This window comes from Schistocerca cancellata, chromosome 8, assembly GCF_023864275.1.
Source record: "Schistocerca cancellata isolate TAMUIC-IGC-003103 chromosome 8, iqSchCanc2.1, whole genome shotgun sequence".
In the NCBI taxonomy this organism is placed as follows: domain Eukaryota; kingdom Metazoa; phylum Arthropoda; class Insecta; order Orthoptera; family Acrididae; genus Schistocerca; species Schistocerca cancellata.
Genome location: NC_064633.1, coordinates 141,009,864 through 141,030,614, shown reverse-complemented (window position 1 = coordinate 141,030,614; position 20,751 = coordinate 141,009,864). Strand labels below are relative to the sequence as shown.

Below are 20,751 nucleotides of genomic sequence, written 5' to 3'. Positions count from 1 at the left end.
CCCTACATTCTGCCATCTTTTAAATTGGACTACTGACCCCGTGACAGTTGAACACCTTTATCACAATGGACAGATGTTGGGTCATCTACTGGTTATCATTTGAAATAAATTGTGAAATAAATGTGAGTACATAATTTTCCTATATAGTTTCACATGTTGCTCAACTACATTTTAACTGATACAGGATCTTTATACTTTTTCTCTTGTTTGAATGCAGGTGTACCCCTGAAGATGTGGCTCTAATGCCATGAAACTAGTTGGATCAGAAATAAATATTTATCGTAACCTGAGGCATACTTTTTCATCATGGTAGAATCACTCTTTATTCACAACTAGTTTCAGTCTTCAGATCATCTTCAAGTAACAAAGCATTTATACCAGCATAAGCAGCAATCTTAAAACTGTGGCATCAAGGAACATAAAATCCACCATATGGTACTGCCACCATTAGTGAAATATGTTTCACAGACAATACTAAAATGTACCAACAGCGTAAATCTTCATCCACATATTAGAGTCGAGTTCCATCTTTCCATGTGGATCCACTGTGCGTACTTGCCAGTATGACTGGTGACCCAACTGCATTTAAATCGAAGCAGGGACACAGCGGGGGTGCTAGGCACAACGTCACAGATTTCAGCCTCCTCATATTTACCTTTACATAAGCTCTAACTTCAATAGCAATACATTCCAAAAGCCTTCATTAAGTTTGTGACAGATATCATCATTTAAACACAAGAAAAGAGTGGTATGTTGAAGCTCACACATACTGCAATACATTTCAAATTATTGATTCCTACGTTTTCTGCTAGTTCTGGATCATGTAATATGTAGACCTGATGGACAAAGAACAAAAAATTATTTAGAAAATTTGACTGAATTTTATCTGTATTTCTAATTTTGTTACTAACAATTAATTATAAACAAAGTGCGTGAAATTGTTTTTGTACCCGGTCTACAGTACTTGCTGTAAAATGCAGGACTTCATTCATCACAAATCATATTTGATTCATGAAAAGAAACTATTATTAACTATCCACATTTGCTGCTACTGCAAAAGTCAAGGTAAACAGCCCCAAACAAAAAGTACAAAAGGCAGGCTACTATGCAATAAGAAACTTTTATACAGGAAGACAACATGAAATTGTATGAGAGAAGCCATGGTCCCCTGCCTTACCCCACACATCCACTCACTCAGCTACTACAGACAACGCCTTGCTCTGCTCTGGCCAGCTCAGCAGTGTTGTTAACAGCAGCAAAGTGGCTGAGCAGCTCAAGCTGTAAGCTGCATGTTACTTCTAACCGGGGATACAGGAATGGCTTTACTCTCATACCTGCACTAACGTAGCTCACAGACAACGTACGCGAACGAGACCAACCCCTCTGTCGTACTAGGTTCTCCTCGTCTGTGCTGGATTGAAGCATTCCACCCTGTCGCACTGTACATGTTCCTGATATGCATCTGCAAAAGTGGACATTATCTCAGAGGAACAAAATCAGCTGGTTTCAAGGCATCTACAAAGTACTAAAAACTCTGTAAGTATTACTCAACTCTTGCATTTCCATAAGTGATATTGTGTCAATATTAGTTCAGTGCACACAAATAATTTAATTTATGGGCAACAGAGGCCACACTGCACAGATCCAAATATAGTTCTTGAAATCATGCATTCTGTTCTTTTTCTCATTTTTTTAGCTAGTTGAATGAAGCACTGACTCCCACTTTGCAAGTTAATTTCCAGGAGTTCTAAGACATGCATGTTACATTATATTATTATGAGGAAATGAAATATTATTTGGATACAACATACAGTGCAAAGCATATGATCTCTCATTAAATTTACCCTCGTGTTTCCCATCGTAAAGAATGTTAAAAGACAGAACTTGTAGGAAAGAGATATAACAGTACGTGTTGTTGCAACATTTAAAATTAAGCTAACAAATTAACACACATACAACAATATCATTTTATAAATATGGTACTAATAAGGGGCGATTCTAGAAGTCTGTCATGGGGGGAGCTAATTGGAGGGGGGGGGGGGGGGTTTGAGGAAATGGAATATCGCTTAACAAAAGGAGAGTTGGGGTCCTCCATGGACAAATTGGTAAAATTTGGTGTTGCTTAACGTAGTTTTTTGTAACTATTTTGGAGTTTGGGGTAAAAAACATGCATTAATAAATAATAAGACACCCATTTTAAGTTAAATGATATTTATTGGTTTACATCGTAAGCTATTTGCTGCTGTTGTTGTTTTGTTAAAATGTGTTTGAAATACATTGCAACCTGTATTGCTACATAATTATATATAAAAAAATTGAATCTGTTGGGAGTAATATATTTGCTAATTTCTGAAGTCATTTTATCCAGTATAATATGATACTCCATTGGGGTGGGGTGGAGTGGGGTAGGGGGCTATAACCCCCATAGCACCCCCCCCCCCCCCCCTCCTTGCCACCACCCCTGGTACTAATAACTTATTTTAGTGACAAAATTGCTGATGGTCCACAATTAATGAAGAATATGAAGTATTTAATACAAATGAAAAGAATACAATACTGCTTATATAAAATACAAATTAACATCCTATTTTTAGCACTTTTGTAAACAGAAGCCTCTGCCAAAAAGTGAGTACGGAGGTGCTAGTGAATATGGCTGCAAAGAGCACTTTGATATACATTCCCTTTCCTTATACAAACTCAAACTATAATAAGCATTCATAAAATTCTGAAGTTCTATGTAATGAGATTGTATCTAGTGCCAGTATCAAGAACTTACAACTTGCTTTCTAAACTTCATTGTTTACATTTTATCTTAGGAGATCTGTTTTCTGTCATAACAAAAAAAAGTAAATAGTGTTTTCATCATTTCAAGTATCACATGAAAGTTTAACAGTGCTGACACTTAAAAGGCAATATAAGTAAACTCAACTTCCTTTACTGAATTTATGGAATATGGAGGGAAAGTCATGTTTAGCACAGTTAAATTACGGTTATGTGGAATGTAAATTGAATGTATTGATGTAAGTTTGTTATTCTAGGGGGAAAATGACAATGTGTGACACACTTACAATATCGGAATCCAAGTCTTGTGGACGTCGTCATAAGTTCTTTATAAATGCAGTAATAAACCAATAATATAAATTTTTGCAGAAGAAAGACTGGTTAATATGCTAAAATTAAGAAAGAAATGCTTTATCTCAAATGATATAACAACAAGACAATGAAGGAGTAAGATACTAGAGACAATACATCTCTTTCTTTCCAGCAGCTTATTGTAAAGAATAAATTTTAGAAAGATTAATAGTACAGCAAGAAGTAGTAAGGATTAATGCAAATTTAAATGAAAACTTGTTCTTTTAAAAATCTATGAATTTTTTTTTAAAAAAAGAGATACTTTTACTTTTGTGAACTATGCATACCTTACTAAATGTGCTAATATAGCTTTCACCCAACGTATTTTCCCAGAGTTCAGCAGCTCCATTAGTTGTTTTGGATGATACTGTGGCAAGACAGGGCAAGCTATACGGCTGGCTTCAAAAAGTCCATAGTCAGGCATATAATCAGAACCTCCCAACTGCTCAGTCTGCACAATAGCACCTGCAGCCAGGTAACAACAAATGTAATTATTTCAATAGTCTTTTTTTATATGCTGCCACTAACATATATATTGAGTCCTTTATGTTCAAGATTAATTCTGTAAGTGGTACATAGGAAAACGAAAACCAATTAGACAGTTTACAGGATAATTTTCTGGATGCTCAAAACTTTTGTAATGTGGGCACAGCAGTGGAGTGCAAAGTATGAAAACCCACCCTAATGACAAATGAGAATTCTTTACACTGATAGCATTTGATTAGTTCTACATGCTGAACCATATCAGGGAAATGATAGCACAAATAAGCAATTACAAATGCTCTACTAGTGGAAAGGGAAATGATAGCACAAATATGCAATTAGAAATGCTCTACTAGTATGATGGATGATTTATCATCCATGAATTGTGGTTTTATTTAGTACCATCTCAAACACACCACAAATGTTTCAAAGCACCTGGATCCATATCTGTTTTGTTCCAGTATAAAATACCCCCCTCCCCCACACACTTTTGTTCCTATCACTGCATATCAGTTACGGTATAAAATATTAGGTTCATCAGAGAAGCACCATACCTCTAATCTTTTTGCTATCCAGCATTGTTAAATTGATGGAGCTGACACGGGAAAGATGAGGCATGGAGCTGACATTGGCTAATCGACGTTGCGAAGTTTCCTGTAAGCCAACAGAAAATTTATTACACAACTTTGATACAAATTCAAATTTTACAGCATCTTGCTACTTTCTTTCAATACCTGAGCCAAATTTCTTAAGTCTTCATCTCTCAAGTTTCTAGAATCTTGATATTCATCTGATTCTTGATGGGCTAATCCCACACCACGATCACGAGCAACTGAAGCTACGAAAATTGAAATATATTTATGTGAATACTGTACAGCAAAAATTATTACAGTCTTTATTAATGATTATTGCACTGAATATATACAGCACACAAGGAACTTACATTTTGGTTTCCACTGTGAGTAAACATGCATCTCACTATCCATTCCAACAACAAGTATACCGTCTCGAACCCATGATATCTGCATAGGCAAAGGTGGTAAACTATCAGCTGTTACCAAGTCCACCTTACGCAATTTCATCCACCTATAAACATGTTACAGTGAAACTAAAAAAAAATGTATCTGAAATCTGGGCTACTGTGCGTATTTGACTTATATCAAAATAAGTTAAAAATAATGACTATTATAATACAGCAACAAAAAATAGTAAAACATGATATAATTATTGTTTTCCCTGCTTTAGCCACTTAATTCTCCAATCACAGCTCAATGCATTGGCTGTATTACTATTCAAAGGCTACAGGAAAGGTGACGAGATGTTTCTCGTACCTTATTTTAATTTCAATAGTAGATATCGTATAGTGTAGTACATGTTTCTCACAAGCGTTTAGCTAATTTGAAAGACAATTAAACTTTGGGCCTCTAAATTAAATTAGTGTCCACCTTAAGTCTGAATTCTGTTAGCTGGTTCCTCTTGCTACACCACCTCTAAATTTCTACACAAAATCAACAGAACACCGAAATATGCGTACTTTCAAGAAATATTAAGTTCCATATTAATAAACTAATTGAAATTATTTAATCATGCAGTAAACTGTTAACAAAATGCCACCTGAAGATTATCAAAATATGAAACACAGAGCAATAATTATGTGATACTGTCAAATGAATAAATATAAATAAAGCCCAATCACAGTGGACTATTCCAGCATGGCACAATGCCGAGAAGAACATCTGTAAATGAAACACATATTGTTACTTTCAAGCAAATGTAACCACAAATGACAGCTCACATGTCACAATAGCAGCTTTCACCTGCACACCTAAAACAAAGCTGAAAAGAAATAACTATGCCAGATCTAATTTGGACAAATATATGTGCTGTTTCCATTCATTTAGAATCATATAAGGAAGCTTAAAAAATTAAGCAAGGAAGGAAGGAAGATTGAAATTTAATGCCTCACTGACAACAATGCAGTCATTTGAGATAAAGCATAAGCTCAGGCAAAGTTACGAAAGGAAATCAGCCATGGCTCCTTTAATAAACCATTCTGACACTTGCCTAGCTAAACCAGAGAAAAAAGATCTGCAGGTATGAATGGGAATTTTTAACTTTGTTTCTTTTGATGAGAATTCAGAGTGTTACTATTCCACCAGTTTCACAGTGCTCAATTTAAAAGAAGTGGACATGCCATGATCTGGAAATAGTCATGAAGGATGAGAGTTTCAAAACAAAACTAACCAGAAAATTTAGATGACAATAACAATTCAAGATACAAATTTTGTGGTATGCTGTTCAGTGACTTCCACAAATTTTCAGACTTCAATTTTACCATTCTACATAAAATAACAGGAACACAGAAGCTGGCATTCTGAAAATATCATGGATGGCACAATTTTGATTTGAAGTGGGGAAAGTTCATACCATCATGTACATGAACATGGTGCACACAATGATCTCAATCCACTTTAAAAGAATTGCATCTGATATATGAATACAACTTCTAATAATGATCGTATTTGTTTCATTCTGTCTATTTTCAAATTCATATTATTTGTAATGATATAAATACACATACGTAGAATTCATAGTTTCAACTTAAGTTTTTAATTTATTGGTTCTCACTCTGAGCACATTACCAAAATAAATTAACATTTTCAATATGAATGTAGTTAAAACTCTCGCACTAAGACATCGTCTAACACAGTAAATACAGTAAAAGTATACTGAAAGATTAGTTAAGAAGTGTTAAAACAACAAATATTTAGATTATGTACCTTACTTCTCTAAGTAGTAACACTTAACAACGAAACAAATGACAGAAGTTAAGGACAGGGAATGAGATAATTAGCATGAAAAAGCATAAAAGATTAAAGAGTTATGGTATGGAAGCACCAGTGATTGTATTATAGCTGAGCTCTGGCTTTTCTTTGCTATGAGGGTTTTGATAAGAAGCGCAATTCCGTTATGAAGCACAAATACAGATTTTTACCTATACAATAACATACATTACAAGTGTGTGTAAAACATACACACATAAGCTCACAAGCAAAGTCAGGAAAAGAGCAATGTTAATCCACAAAATGGTTTTACTGATCACACAATAGAAGGATCTGCTAACTTCTAATTATCTATTCAGTAGCACTTTTAGAAGTACATTAACTGAAGTCACCTGATCTCATCCACAAACTGAGGAACAGCCAATGAAGAAGCCTTCCTCAAGATAGGCCTGTTTGTTGACTGAGACTCTTTCATAGCCTTCATGTTCGCTTGGGCAAGGTCACTTGAAACAGGAGTAAACAGCAAGATCTGTAACAATGTAATTTGTATTTGCTTGTTCCTATCTAACCATTAACCTCTTAACAGAGTAACCAACATAAGTAAAATTTCCTACCTTGCTTCCTACGCCAACAGTAAGTATATGGGAACCATCTTCTTTTGATACCCAATCTAGTTGCACTAAGTGTTTCTGAGTAAGTGGGCAGGTATTTCCACATTCTATGATTGACTTACGCAGTGATTGCAATGTACTGAAACTGGGAACTGCTAACAAACCTGCAATGTTAGGGAAATCCATTAGAGTTAATAAAACAATTTCTCAGAAAGTTTAACACACTGTCTATATTTGTTAAGTCAGAATCTTGTGTTTTTGGAATTACTGCAAAGGGTTTTAATCATGTTTCAATAAGCCGCATACATGCTGTCAATGAGCTGAAAAGAAGAAATGACGGAATATGATAAAAGCTGTAGAATTTATACACTGAAACATCAAAGAAACTGGAATAGGCATGTGTATTCAAATACAGAGATACGTCAACAGGCAGAATAAGGCGCTGCAGTTGCAAATGCTTAAATAATATAACAAGTGTCTGGCAAAGTTGTTAGATCAGTTACTGTTGCTACAATGGCAGATTATCAAGGTTTAAGTGAGTTTGAACTTGGTGTTATAGCCGGCACACGAGTGATGCAACACAGCATCTCCGAGGTAGCGATGAAGTGGGGATCAAATCTCCAACATCGCTGCGGCCTGAAAAAGATCCTGCAAGGACAGGACCAACGACGACGACTGAAGAGAATCGTTCAGCATGACAGAAGTGCAACCATTCCACAAATTGCTGTAGATTTCAATGCTGGGCCATCAATGAAACACCATCGACATAGGCTTTCGGAGCCGAAGGCACACTTGTGTACCCTTTATGACTACACCACACAAAGCTTTATGCCTCGCATAGGCCTGTCAACATCAACAATGGACTGTTGATGACTGGGAACATGTTGCCTGGTAGGACGAGTCTCATTTCAAATTGTATTGAGAGGATGGATGTGTATGGGCATGGAGACAACCTGATGAATCCATGGACTCTGCATGTTAGCAGGGGACTGTTCAAGGTGGTGGAGGCTCTGTAATAGTGTGGGGCATGTGCAGCTGGAGTGATATGGGACCTCTGATATGTCTAGATACAACTCTGACAGGTGACATTTACATAAGCAGCCTGTCTGATCACCTGCATCCATTCACATCTACTGTGCATTCCGATGGACTTGGGCAATTCCAGCGGGAGAATGCAACACCCACACATCCAGAATTGCTACAGAGTGGCTCTTGGAATACTCTTCTGAGTTTAAACACTTCTGCTGGCTTCCAAACTCCCAGCCATGAGCATTATTGAGCATATTTGGGATGGCTTGCAATGTGCAGTTCAGAAGAGCTCTCCACCCCCTCGTACTCTACGGAGGTGTGCCATATTCTTTGGCTCTATACGTTAGGTGTTTCATGGATATTAGTTTAAGGTGGTGGTGGTGGTGGTAAAAAGTACTGGCCTACTGGGATACACGATTGTGCACTTATATTTGGGTATTCAGCATTGAAAATCCTATAAACTTTTGCTTCTTAAAATCATTGTTTAATCAAATAATTAGACAACTAGGTGGACCTGGGTTTTCAAATCACAACTTTAAACTCACCCCCCCCCCCCCCCCCCCACAAACACACCAGAGGAGCTGAACACACAGTGCTGGTATTGGTGTGGGTGGACTGGGTGAAAAGAGGGAGAAAGGGGCAGTAAGCTGGAGTGGGGTTGGTAAGTGGTAAAGGGAGCAGGCGCATGGGATAGGAATGCAACCGGGGCTCCAGAACATGCAAGTTGTGGAGCGCACAATGACAATGCGAAGGTATAGATTGAGTAGGGGGTGACATAACAGATGTGAGGAAGAGTGTTGTGTAGAGGGTTTGGGTGCAGTGGGTTAGCAGAGGATCTACAGTGAGGAGAACTCTCGTATGTGTAATTCTGCACAGCTGAAGTGAAGGAGTGAAGGAGCCAGATGGTATGGGCTGTGAAGCAGCCACTGAAATCTAGCATGTTGCTCTCAGCAGTGTCTTCTGCCACTGGGTGGTCAAACTCTATTCTTGGCCACAGTTTGGCGGTGGCCATTCATTTTGGGGAACAATTGGTTGGTGGCCATTTGCACATAGAATGATGTGCAGAAATTGCAGCAGCTGGTTCCCATGCTGCTTTCACAAATGACCCTGCTTCTGATGGGATAGGATAAGCTTGTGACAGGAATGGAGTAGGATGTGGTGGGTGGGAGAACTGGCAGGTTTGGCATCTTGGTTTTCACAGAGAGGTGACCCTTATGGCAAGGAGTTGATAGTGGGACTGGAATAGGGATGGACCACAATGACGCATAGGTTGGGTGTGTGGCAGAATACCACTTTAGGAGGAGTAGGAAGGATCATTGGTAGGATGTCCCTCATTTCTGGGGATGACGATAAGATATAATTGGATCGCTGAAAGAACATCTGCGACAGATGGTGGCTATGCTACCAATGCTATTATGTGACTGTTTGCAGTTACATATTTTGTTCACCCTACTATACTGTTTGCAGTTGCAAATGTTGTTCACCCTACTATGAGTATCACACCAGAAAATTCTACAGCCCTTGCAATGCCATACTACTGAAAAAATGGTAATAACCTTGGGCAGTGAAGCTAGTGACAATGACATAGGAGATGTGAATAATGACAACATTCTCTTTGAAGACTGTGGAGTCTACCCTCTTTCATAAGTTGCAGGTAAGAGATGCATCTATGTGTTAAAATACAGAAACATCAAAATCTTTCCTTTATCTCGACATACATTTCCAAGCTTTTTCTTTTTAATTGTTGTTGTTGCTGTTCCTGCTGCTGCTGCTATCATATCCTAATCTTATTATTAACTCTTCCACTCTTTTTCAAACACACCTTTTCAGTGCCATGATGATTCCAAGATGTGCCATGTATGTTTGACAATATTGTTTCATTCCATGGGAGTAATATGCTCCATGCCACACATACTAAAAATTTTATTTCTTTTAATTTAAAACTTCTATTTCACTCGGCAGCATATGATTTCACTTGAACCCACAGAAGTCCTGTTGCATTAAAATGGCAATAATATGGCAGGAGGTGCAAAACTCTATGACCATTTCTTTCTGCAAATTTGTCAGTCTCATAAAAAGTTGTAGAGGACTGAGGATAGGGTGTCTTGACACGGGTTCAGATCATGAAGATATTGTCAATGAACCTGACCTAGACAAAGAATTTGGGATTTTGAGAGGCAAGGAAGATTTCCTCTAGGTGTCCAATGAACAGGTCACCATAGGAGAATGTCATGAGGGTGGTCATGGCTCTGGCATGGATTTGTCTGTATATATTCACCTAAAAAGAGAAGTAGTTGTGAATGAAGATATAACTGGGAAGATGTTTAAGTAATGAGGTAGTGGGTTTGGAGGCAGAAGGAAGTTGGGAGGGACAGTGTTTGATAGCAAAAAGGCTATGGACATGACGGATGTTGGTATTGAATTGGATTCCTTGGCATTTTGTGATGAGCCTGCACAATGTAGCTGCAGTGGTGTTTTTTCTTTTTTTCGTTCTTTTCTTTTCACTAGTTCATTTCAGATTTATCTGGAAACTAGCAAGTTTTCATTCTTTTTCGTGTGTCTGTTGACTAGTCGATGCTTCTTCAGTGAGTGGTCTCCTTTACTCCTAAATTATTAACAACTGTAGTTAAACGATAGTTTCTTACTTCTGCTTTTTTTTCGTGTCTTCGCAGAAGGTAATGAACTTTGCTTGTATTACCTGACAAGGCAAACTGTAGTCCCAACTGGAGTGACAGCAACACTGTTTCCATAATGAATCTTCACTCTTCAGTGGAGAGTGTGCTGATATGAAACTTCCTGGCAGATTAGAACCGTGAGCCAGTCTGGGACTTGAACACAGGACCTTTGCCTTTCACGGGAAAGTGTTCTACTATCCAAGTACGACTCGCAAACAGCCCTCACAACTTTACTTCCTGCAGGACAATTTCTGTGAAGTTTGAAAGGTAGGAGACGAGGTACTGGCAAAAGTAAAGTTGAGAGGATGGGTTGTGAGTCGTGCTTGGGTAGCTCAGTAGATACAGTACCTGCCAATGAAAGGCAAAGGTCCTGCTCCAGCACACAGCTTTATCTGCCAGGCAGTTTCAGTATCAATGTGTTTGTGATTGAAAAGAAAAGAAGAAAAGAATGGAATAAGGCTGAACCTGGTCCTATGACCAAGATATTTCCTACAATGGCTGTGACTACTATCTCCACTGTGAGATAGTTTGTTTTCTTTTTCAGAGTTTGCATAACTAGAATTTGTTTGTTGTAATAGTAGACTTTTTTGAAAAATGTAAGATACAGTCCTGGTTAAGAAAATTTTAAAATCATTGAATTCTGTACTAAAATTTAATACAGCACTTTTCCTTCACCAATTTATAGTAAAAATATTTTTTCACTTACCTCCACTTGTCTTTTGAAGGCTGTGGTGATCATGCCCAGTCTGATCACCATTCTTGAGTGGAGATCGAATGTCTTCTGATGACAGTGTTTGCAATATGTGGTTCAAACGTTGCTTCTTTTGTAAAAAACGGCTATCATACAAGTAGCTGAGGTCCAGGTGAGGGTCTACTTGAATACGGGGTAAATGAATATTTTTTAAGTGAATTGTATCTTCCAGCACCCATTCTGAACCTGAAACAAATTGTGCAAAATGTCACCTGCATGTGTTTTGATATCTAGTTTTTATCATATTTTTGCATTCTGTACTATAAATATAACTGTGAAACACTTGACACATAAATATATGAAAATAAAAAATAGTAACAATTTTCTTAAATTCTTTCAGTATAAGTTAGTAAATAAGTCTCTCTCAGCTCTGTAATACACAAATTATTCTGGTTTTATCCAAGATAAAAGGACAACAAATGAGCTTGGTGAGGGGAAGGGGAATATAGAGCAGAAAAAAAAATTGAATTGGTACAATAGAGGAAGTGAAATACACAATGTTACCACCCTTTGCTGGCCAACACCTCAGCCATTAGAACTAAATCAGCCAGTCTTTTCTCTCATACAAAGAAAGGACCAACTAAGTCATCAGCATTGGTCCAGAAGCCCCGAAATTTGCAATGGACGGTATCTACATTAATACAGAGCACCCTAGTGAGTCACCGGTATGAACTCACCTGTATTTTCCCTAGGCTCAGTATGGTACTGGCTGCCAGCCAGTGGCACACTGATCCAGGTGTTGAGTTGCACCGAGGGCTGCACATGCCAGTGTCTACCAGTATCATCACAGCTCACTGGCATATAACCCAGACCAGAGGCCACTTAATCTCTCTCACTTGCACTGTTATGATCCTCACTAGTACTGGGATCTTGTGAACTGATCTTTGCTATGATCTTGGCTGCGCTATTTCAAACTTGAAAATGTCTGTGTTATATTGTGAAGATTGATGCTCTCACTAAACAATTTAACTATTATGGGTACTTTTCTTGTGTGGTTACCACAAACGAGTTTTGTAAATGACGAATCGATCATCAAAAATGTCAAGTATTATTTCCACAATGCAGTTTCCTGACAATGTTAAAATACCCATCAGAGTAATCTAATACATACCAAATGTGTGTGCCAAAGATAAAAAATATCATGATTGGCATGATCTTATGCATACAGAGATTCAGATTTTTGTTGTAACTGTAGGTAAAAACACATGGAAACTGAGTAGCAGTCTACTCAATTTTGTATCAAAACAACAAATTTAAGATATATTTCTTCCTGAAATGCACCAATTAACACCCATTAAAACATCAGAGAAATAATTTGGAAGAATTTGTGTGCTGTGGTATTCATTCTAAAAAGACTGGTTCATACCTGTGGAAGTTTTTTCATCTTTGTATAACTACTACAAGCTGTATCCATTTCAACCTGCTTACTATAGCAATCCTGGATCTCCTCCTACAATTCCCCACCTCATTCTCCACTCACCACCAACACCAATACCAAATCATCTGTTTGTGATGTCTTGGATTGCGCCTATCAGCAGATCCATTCTTTTAGTCATGTACCATAAAGCTCTTTGTTTGCCTGATTCAGTGCAGTACTTCTTCATTAGTTAATCAACCTATCCAACAAATTTTCAGCATTCCTCTGTAAAACCACATCCCAAAACCTTCTATTCTTTTCCTGTCTGTGCTATTTATGGTCAACATTTGACTTCCATATAACACTAAACTCCAAAAACATACTTTCAGAGAACACTTCAAAAAGCTTAAGTTTATTTTGATGTTTCTTTTTCAGGAAATCTTTTCTTGCTGTGGCCAGCCTGTATTTTATATAGTTTCACAACTTCAGACACCGTCGGTTATTTTGCAGTCCAAATAACAACAACAACCACAATAATAATAATAATAAAAACTTGTCTGCTCTGCTACCTTTGGTGTCATTTCCTAAACTAATTCCCTCCGTAAATGCCTTATTTAACACTTTCAGACCCTCTGGTTACAGCTGTGTACATTAACTTTCACTTTGTCTTCACTGCAACAGAAGTATTTTCCCCAAATGGGAACCTGAGGTACACATTTGTGACTGTTCAACCTTTTCATCATGTGCAAGTGCTGCCAACTGTCGAGCATCACTATGAAAATATTAGCAAGTCAATGCAGCAGTGCATAGCAGCTCATGACCACCAGAATACACGGATGTGGTTGGTTCACTATATTCTAGCGTATAATTAAATATTGTTATTGTTATTTTGCATGATAATTCTTGAATGATCATGTTACTATTCATTACAATAGAGATTTTTTTCATAATTAATTATTTTAGTCCACAAAATGAAGCCAAGTGTGCAACGTATGCTTTGAAAACAGTTACATATTTTTGTATAAATCTTGCATCTAAAATCATTAAAAAGTTACCTAAGAGCATTACCACAAAAAGAAAAATTTTCTTTCCTCTAGCAAAAAAATCAGGTTTGAAAGGGTTAATTTAACTACTTTCCATCACCCTTGTTTAACTTTTGTTGTTTTCATCTTACAACTCCTTTTCAAGATATCCATTCTGTTCAACAGTTCTTCCAGGTTCTTTGCTGTCTCTGACTGCATTATAATAACATTAGCAAAGATTGAAGATTTTATTTCTTCACACTGCATTTCAATTCCTGCTTGCTTTACACAAAGATAAAACAACATAGGAAAAAGGTTGAATCCAAGCTTCAATCCCTTGCCAGTTACTGCCTCCCTTTCACACTCTTTGACTCTTATAACTGCATTTTACCCTGATGACCAGTGAAATCTGTTAAAAGCTTTTTGTAAATCTACAAGTGCTTTAAATGTGGGTTTGCCTTTCTTGGGCCTATTTCTTAAGATAGGTCATATGGACTGTAGTGTTTTACATGTTTCTACATTATATTCCTGGAAGTGGAAGGGGGGGGGGGGGGCGGCAAGTTTGATGTTAAATCATGGGAAGGATATTCTGAGATCAGCCTACATGTGTGGCAGAGCCTGGTTTGAAACATTTCCTGTGCTTATCACTGTGTGAAGTGAAAGCTCTTTCTCAGCTGGATACAATGATAAACAAAATTTTTGACACTTAATTCATGCTCTTGCCTCTGGTACAATCATGGATACTGTCTAATTTTGCTGCACAAACAAGACTGTTATTTAATATTTTCAATTTTCCTTCAAATGAATTTGAAGCCATTGGTTTTTTTTACTTCATATGAGGCGAGTGAGCACTGTGGGTGAGTGGGGCTCATTCATAGTGTACCATAAAGTGACTGCTATTGTGTCAGCTGTGCAGGCCAAAGATGTTGAAACGACAAGCTCCTGTATGCTGTTTAGGTTTTTTTTAATCAATAATAATCAGTTAATTGTTGTTTTGGTTTTCTTGAGAGGCATTGGTTAAAAAGTGTAATTAGCCCTGATGAGCAGTCTGTGATTATGAGAGTGAATCAAATATAAACAGGATTATTATTTTTTAAAAAGTTTACTTCAGTTTCAGAAAAATTCATACACTCATAATTATTTTTATATATAGTCTCCTGAGTGGCAAACACATTCTTGTAAGTGGATAGGCAGTTTCCTGATCCTGTTTTCGTAAAATGAATGTGGCTGTGACAACAGCCAGTTGGGCATGAACACTTCGATAACGCCATCCTCATCGTATCTGTGTCCTCTAATTGCTTCCTTTAGTGATTCAAACAAAGAAAAATCACATAGTGGTAAGTCTGGACAGTAGGAAGGATGTTCTATATTGGTCCAGAACAATTCCTGAATTTTTTGTTGAGTATGGGCATCTGTGTGTGCTTTAACACTGTCATGAAGCATGATGACATCCCAGATTGGAAATGTGAGACCATTCTGACATTATGAAGGTTTTGTTTGGACAGACAACTGCAAGAACTTTTGGCACCAAGAGAGAGTTTTTGGCTTTGATGGTAGCAGATTCATCCTTTTTGTATCATTCCATGCTGCTGTTTTTTTTTTTTCCAATTACATGGCGTAATGGTGCACCCATGCTTCATCACAAGTCAAGATCTGGAGTAAAAAAATGTTCCTCTTTGGTTCGATATAGTGTTGGTAGCTGTTTGCACATCTCAAGACAATAACATTTGTGCTCTGTGATGAGAAGATGAGGCACCCACACTATGAACTCTTTCTGAAATCCAAGGTTGTCAGTAATGATTGCCTGAGCACTTCTGTAGCTTAGAACAACCCCAGGAGCAATTTCAGCAATTGTTATTTGGTGATAGTCTTCAATAAGCTGTCTAACAATGTGAATATTCTCCTCAGTCATGCTGGTCCTCTGACAATGTTGGTGAGCTGCATTCTCAACTGTTTCTCAACCTCATAAAAACTGTGTGTGCCATGCATGCACTTGAGTCTTTTGCAGGATGTCGTCCCTGAATTGTGCCACAAGACTTTCAAATTTCGGAGGGTTTTACACCCTCTGTAGTGAGAAACTTTATTATATGCACTGTGCAACAGATGACAGAACCTCTTCATATTACATCATGATTCTGACTGCAGCAATAGTACGACAACATTCTAGCTTTGGAGAACAATTACTGGAAACAAAAGCAAAAATGTGGAGAGATCCTGCCTCTCTCAGTTTACAAACAGGCATGTAAAACAAAAATTGTGGTTTATATTTGATTCACCCTTGTACAATGAAGAGTATATATGTATCAATATTAATAAAAAAATGGACTATTCTTTACATAATACCAATAAAAAGAGAGATCGCAAATATATACTGATTTATAAATTAGCTGCCTTTTCTAGAAACTGATCAAATCTGCTAATGAGTGTAAGCCCAAGGTATAAGCCCTTTATATCTGGCAAGCAAGAAACGACTAAATGAAGAGTACGTTAACTAAAAAGAAATGACAAATCAGTAAAAGTAGTTGTTTGTTGTTGTTGCTGTTGTGGTCTTCAGTCCTGAGACTGGTTTGATGCAGCTCTCCATGCTACCCTATCCTGTGCAAGCTTCTTCATCTCCCAGTATTTACTGCAACCTACATCCTTCTGAATCTGCTTAGTCTATTCATCTCTTAGTCTCCCTCTATGATTTTTACCCTCCACGCTGCCCTCCAATGCTAAATTTGTGATCCCTTGATGCGTCACAACATGTCCTACTAACCGGTCACTTCTTTTTGTCAAGTTGCGCCAGAAACTCCTCTTCTCCCCTATTCTATACAATAACTCCTCATTAGTTATGTGATCTACCCATCTAATGAACAGCATTCTTCTGTAGCACCACATTTTGAAAGCTTCTATTCTCTTCTTGTCCAAACTATTTATAGTCCATGTTTCACTCCCATACATGGCTACAATCCATACAAATACTTTCAGAAATGACTTCCTGACACTTAAATCTATACTCAATGTTAACAAATTTCTCTTTTTCAAAAACGCTTTCCTTGCCATTGCCAGTCTACATTTTATATCCTCTCTACTTCGACCATCATCAGTTATTTTGCTCCCCAAATAGTAAAACTCCTTTACTACTTTAAGGGTCTCATTTCCTAATCTAATTCCCTCAGCATCACCCGACTTAATTCAACTACATTCCATTATCCTCGTTTTGCTTTTGTTGATGTTCATCTTATATCCTCCTTTCAAGACACTGTCCATTCCGTTCAACTGCTCTTCCAAGTCCTTTGCTGTCTGATAGAATTACAATGTCATCAGCGAACCTCAAAGTTTTTATTTCTTCTCTATGGACTTTAATACCTACTCCGAATTTTTCTTTTGTTTCCTTTACTGCTTGCTCAATATACAGGTTGAATAACATTGGGGATAGGCTACAACCCTGTCTCACTCCCTTCCCAACCACTGCTTCCCTTTCATGCCCCTCGACTCTATTTACAATATGTACAGAAACCAGATGGTAGTTATTAGCCTTTCGCTCCCTGTATTTTACCCCTGCCACCTTTAGAATTTGAAAGAGAGTACTCCAGTCAACACTTTCAAAAGCTTTCTCTAAGTCTACAAATGCTAGAAATGTAGGTTTGCCTTTCCTTAATCTTTCTTCTAAGATAAGTCGTAAGGTCAGTATTGCCTCACGTGTTCCAATATTTCTACGGAATCCAAACTGATCTTCCCCGAGGTCGGCTTCTACCAGTTTTTCCATTCGTCTGTAAAGAATTCGTGTTAGTATTTTGCAGCTGTGACTTATTAAACTGATAGTTCGTTAATTTTCACATCTGTCAACACCTGCTTTCTTTGGGATTGGAATTATTATATTCTTCTTGAAGTCTGAGGGTATTTCGCCTGTCTCATATATCTTGCTCACCAGATGGTAGAGTTTTGTCAGGGCTGGCTCTCCAAAGGCCGTCAGTAGTTCTAATGGAATGTTGTCTACTCCCAGGGCCTTGCTTCGACTCAGGTCTTTGAGTGCTCTGTCAAACTCTTCACACATTGTCATATCTCCCATTTCATCTTCATCTACATCCTCTTCCATTTCCATATTATTCTCCTCAAGTACATCGCCCTTCTATAGACCATATATATACTCCTTCCACCTTTCTGCTTTCCCTTCTTTGCTTAGGATTGGTTTTCCGTCTGAGCTCTTGATATTCATGCAAGTGGTTCTCTTTCCTCCAAAGGTCTCTTTAATTTTCCTGTAGGCAGTATCTATCTTACCCCTAGTGATATGCGTCTCTACATCCTTACATCTGTCGTCTAGCCATCCCTGCTTAGCCATTTTGCACTTCCTGTCGATCTCATTTTTGAGACGTTTGTATTCCTTTTTGCCTCCTTCATTTACTGCATTTTTATATTTTCTCCTTTCATCAATTAAATTCAATATTTCTTCTGTTGATTTCTACTAGCCTTCGTCTTTTTACCTACTTGATCATCTGCTGCCTTCACTACTTCATCCCTCAGAGCTACCCATTCTTCTTCTTCTGTACTTCTTTCCCCCATTCCTGTCAATTGTTCCCTTATGCTCTCCCTGAAACTCTGTACAACCTCTGGTTGTAAAGTAAAGTAATGTTTGACAAATAACAGCCTCCAACCACAACATATAAAAGAAGAACAGTTGGAGCTGATGTATTTTGGGGAAGACTAATATTTATAGCAGCCGTGAGTGCTGAGAAGCACCTTTCAACTGTTCCCACATTGTTTTCATCAAAGTTTCAAGATCAACAAATGCCAAGACTGTTGCTGAGAAATGCCAGCAGCGTTGCTGCAGTTGCTGGGTCCCACTACTACCAACTGTCATCGTAGAAGTGAATGCAGTTGTTGACACACAGTCTCGGACTGATGCAGTCAGGACCTCCACTACAGTAGCAGATGACACTAACGAAAAGCTGATGCAAAGTGATTCTGAAGATGAACCAGGTCAAACTCAACCACCAGCAATTGAGTTTCTGAAACTTTATCAGTGAAAGAACGGCAAGAAAAGACAAAATTAGCTATTTATTTGTTGAAATTTAATAGCTTAAGTAAGATTAGATGAGGCCAACAATGACTGTGATGGAAAAAAAAAAAAAAAAACGGTAGTAGATTTAAACAAAAAAATTATGGCTGCAAATATTCACTCAAAATAATGAGTTTAACGTTAAAGTGGACAATTTAAATAAAGAAATAAATACTGAGAGTAAAAAATTTAGAGACCTTGTCAGCAGCCTTTAAAGTTTGTAACCAATATAATATAGACAGATTTGCAGAATTAAATGGTAGTATGACAAAACTTGACAAATGACTGGAAGATCATATTGCAGAGCTGAGAGTTGAAAAAAAGGTTAAAATCAGTTGTTAATATAATTAATGGTCAATTAAACAATTTAAAACTTACATTAGACAAAGAAGCAGTTAAAAATAACCCATGTTCGAAAGAGGAGTTAAACAAAATTTATAAGTACTATGAAGGGCTGAGCAGAAAGTGTTACCTGATGTAAATTTCAAAAGAAAATTACAGAAAGAGTGTTTTCTTGAATATAGCAACTGAATTAAGGAAAAATAAACAAACAGTGAAAAATTTACAGAAATATATGAACTGTAACAACCACTTGATTACTGAATTGGAAGAAACATTCTGACAAAATACAGCTAGGGAAATGGGAATACTATAGCCAGTACCAGCAGATTTTGTATGCTGAAAAGAACAAACTGACAGTAAGTTACAGGAAATTACTTGGTAGATCATAGAGATTGCTAACCCCACACATATATTAAATGTACTGAAAGCACTGCTAGTAAAAATAGTAGGAACTGCACTGTTGATTTGGAGGAGAAATGTGAGGTGACATAGGGCAGTGGATACCTTCTGGGAGAAACAGGGGGAACAGTGCCATGCAGCAGTAGTCTCCTTGACTGTGCAGATTTTATTAGAGGGGGCAGTAGCCAATCATATCTCATTCCATCTTTGACCTATTATCTGCACCTGTAAATCCACTTCTGCGATCTGGAAAGCAAATGTGGGGCAAGTTATAGCTCCTCTAGCCAAGCAATTAGCCAGTTCATTCCCTGAGAACTTAGGACCCAGAGAAAGTCAACTGAGCCATTTGTGTTACTAAGTTCAATGAGTAGATAATGAATAACACACACAGGGTGACAAGAGTGACATTGGTCAATGGCCTGATGATCGCTATTGAGTCACTACAAATTAAAATACAGTAAAGGGAAGATCATTTAATAAAGTGGAGGTCTCTGTCAACAGCTATTATTTCCACTGTAAAAACGCTAAATGTTCCTGACACCCAGAGGGTGTAAAAGCATGTCCCATCTTATTCACAGTTTTAGAGCCATCAGCGCAAAAGGTAACAGCATCCTGAAACTCCAAAAGAACTGGAAGTAACAGATGCCGAAAGGTCAGAGACTTTAGAACCTGGAAATATATCAGTCCTAATTCATGGCTTGAGCACCAACCAAAAGGGGCAGGAGGTTGTGTGGCACTGAAACATGGGGAGCACATTCCAGGGACGATAGGTGGAGATCCTAGTGCAGAACTGCAAGGTGCATTCCAACTGGCAATCCCAGCTGAGGGCCAGTATCAGGAGGCTGACACACCTTGTATGTCAAAAGAATGGGATGTGTTGAACAATCTGGGAATTGTTGGACGATGATTACATAGGAGACCAAGAGATAGTGCCGTAGGAAATGAAGAGGTAACATCCCCACTTCTGAAAGGAAACTGTCTATGGGACTAGTCTGGAAGATGCCACTGGTTAGACGAACTCCAGATTATGGGCCGAGTCTAACAATTTCAAAGCCGAAGGTACCACTGAGCCTTAAACCTGGCGACCATAATGCATTCTGGATGAGACCAGGGCCTGGTAAATATG

The 20,751-nt window shown here is 37.8% G+C and overlaps 1 protein-coding gene across 1 annotated transcript in view; it reads right to left on the bottom strand.

Moving 5' to 3' along the window:
* Nucleotides 1–20,751, bottom strand: part of LOC126094455 (dmX-like protein 2) — a 355,200-nt gene that overhangs the window by 202,224 nt on the left and 132,225 nt on the right. Inside the window, exons 22-29 of the mRNA XM_049908834.1 lie at nucleotides 11,420–11,650; nucleotides 7,013–7,173; nucleotides 6,791–6,927; nucleotides 4,559–4,701; nucleotides 4,350–4,453; nucleotides 4,170–4,269; nucleotides 3,420–3,597; nucleotides 1,335–1,462 (exon numbers count right to left, since the gene is read on the bottom strand). Coding sequence (XP_049764791.1) covers nucleotides 1,335–1,462; nucleotides 3,420–3,597; nucleotides 4,170–4,269; nucleotides 4,350–4,453; nucleotides 4,559–4,701; nucleotides 6,791–6,927; nucleotides 7,013–7,173; nucleotides 11,420–11,650 — 1,182 coding nt within the window. The remainder of the gene's footprint in view (nucleotides 1–1,334; nucleotides 1,463–3,419; nucleotides 3,598–4,169; nucleotides 4,270–4,349; nucleotides 4,454–4,558; nucleotides 4,702–6,790; nucleotides 6,928–7,012; nucleotides 7,174–11,419; nucleotides 11,651–20,751) is intronic.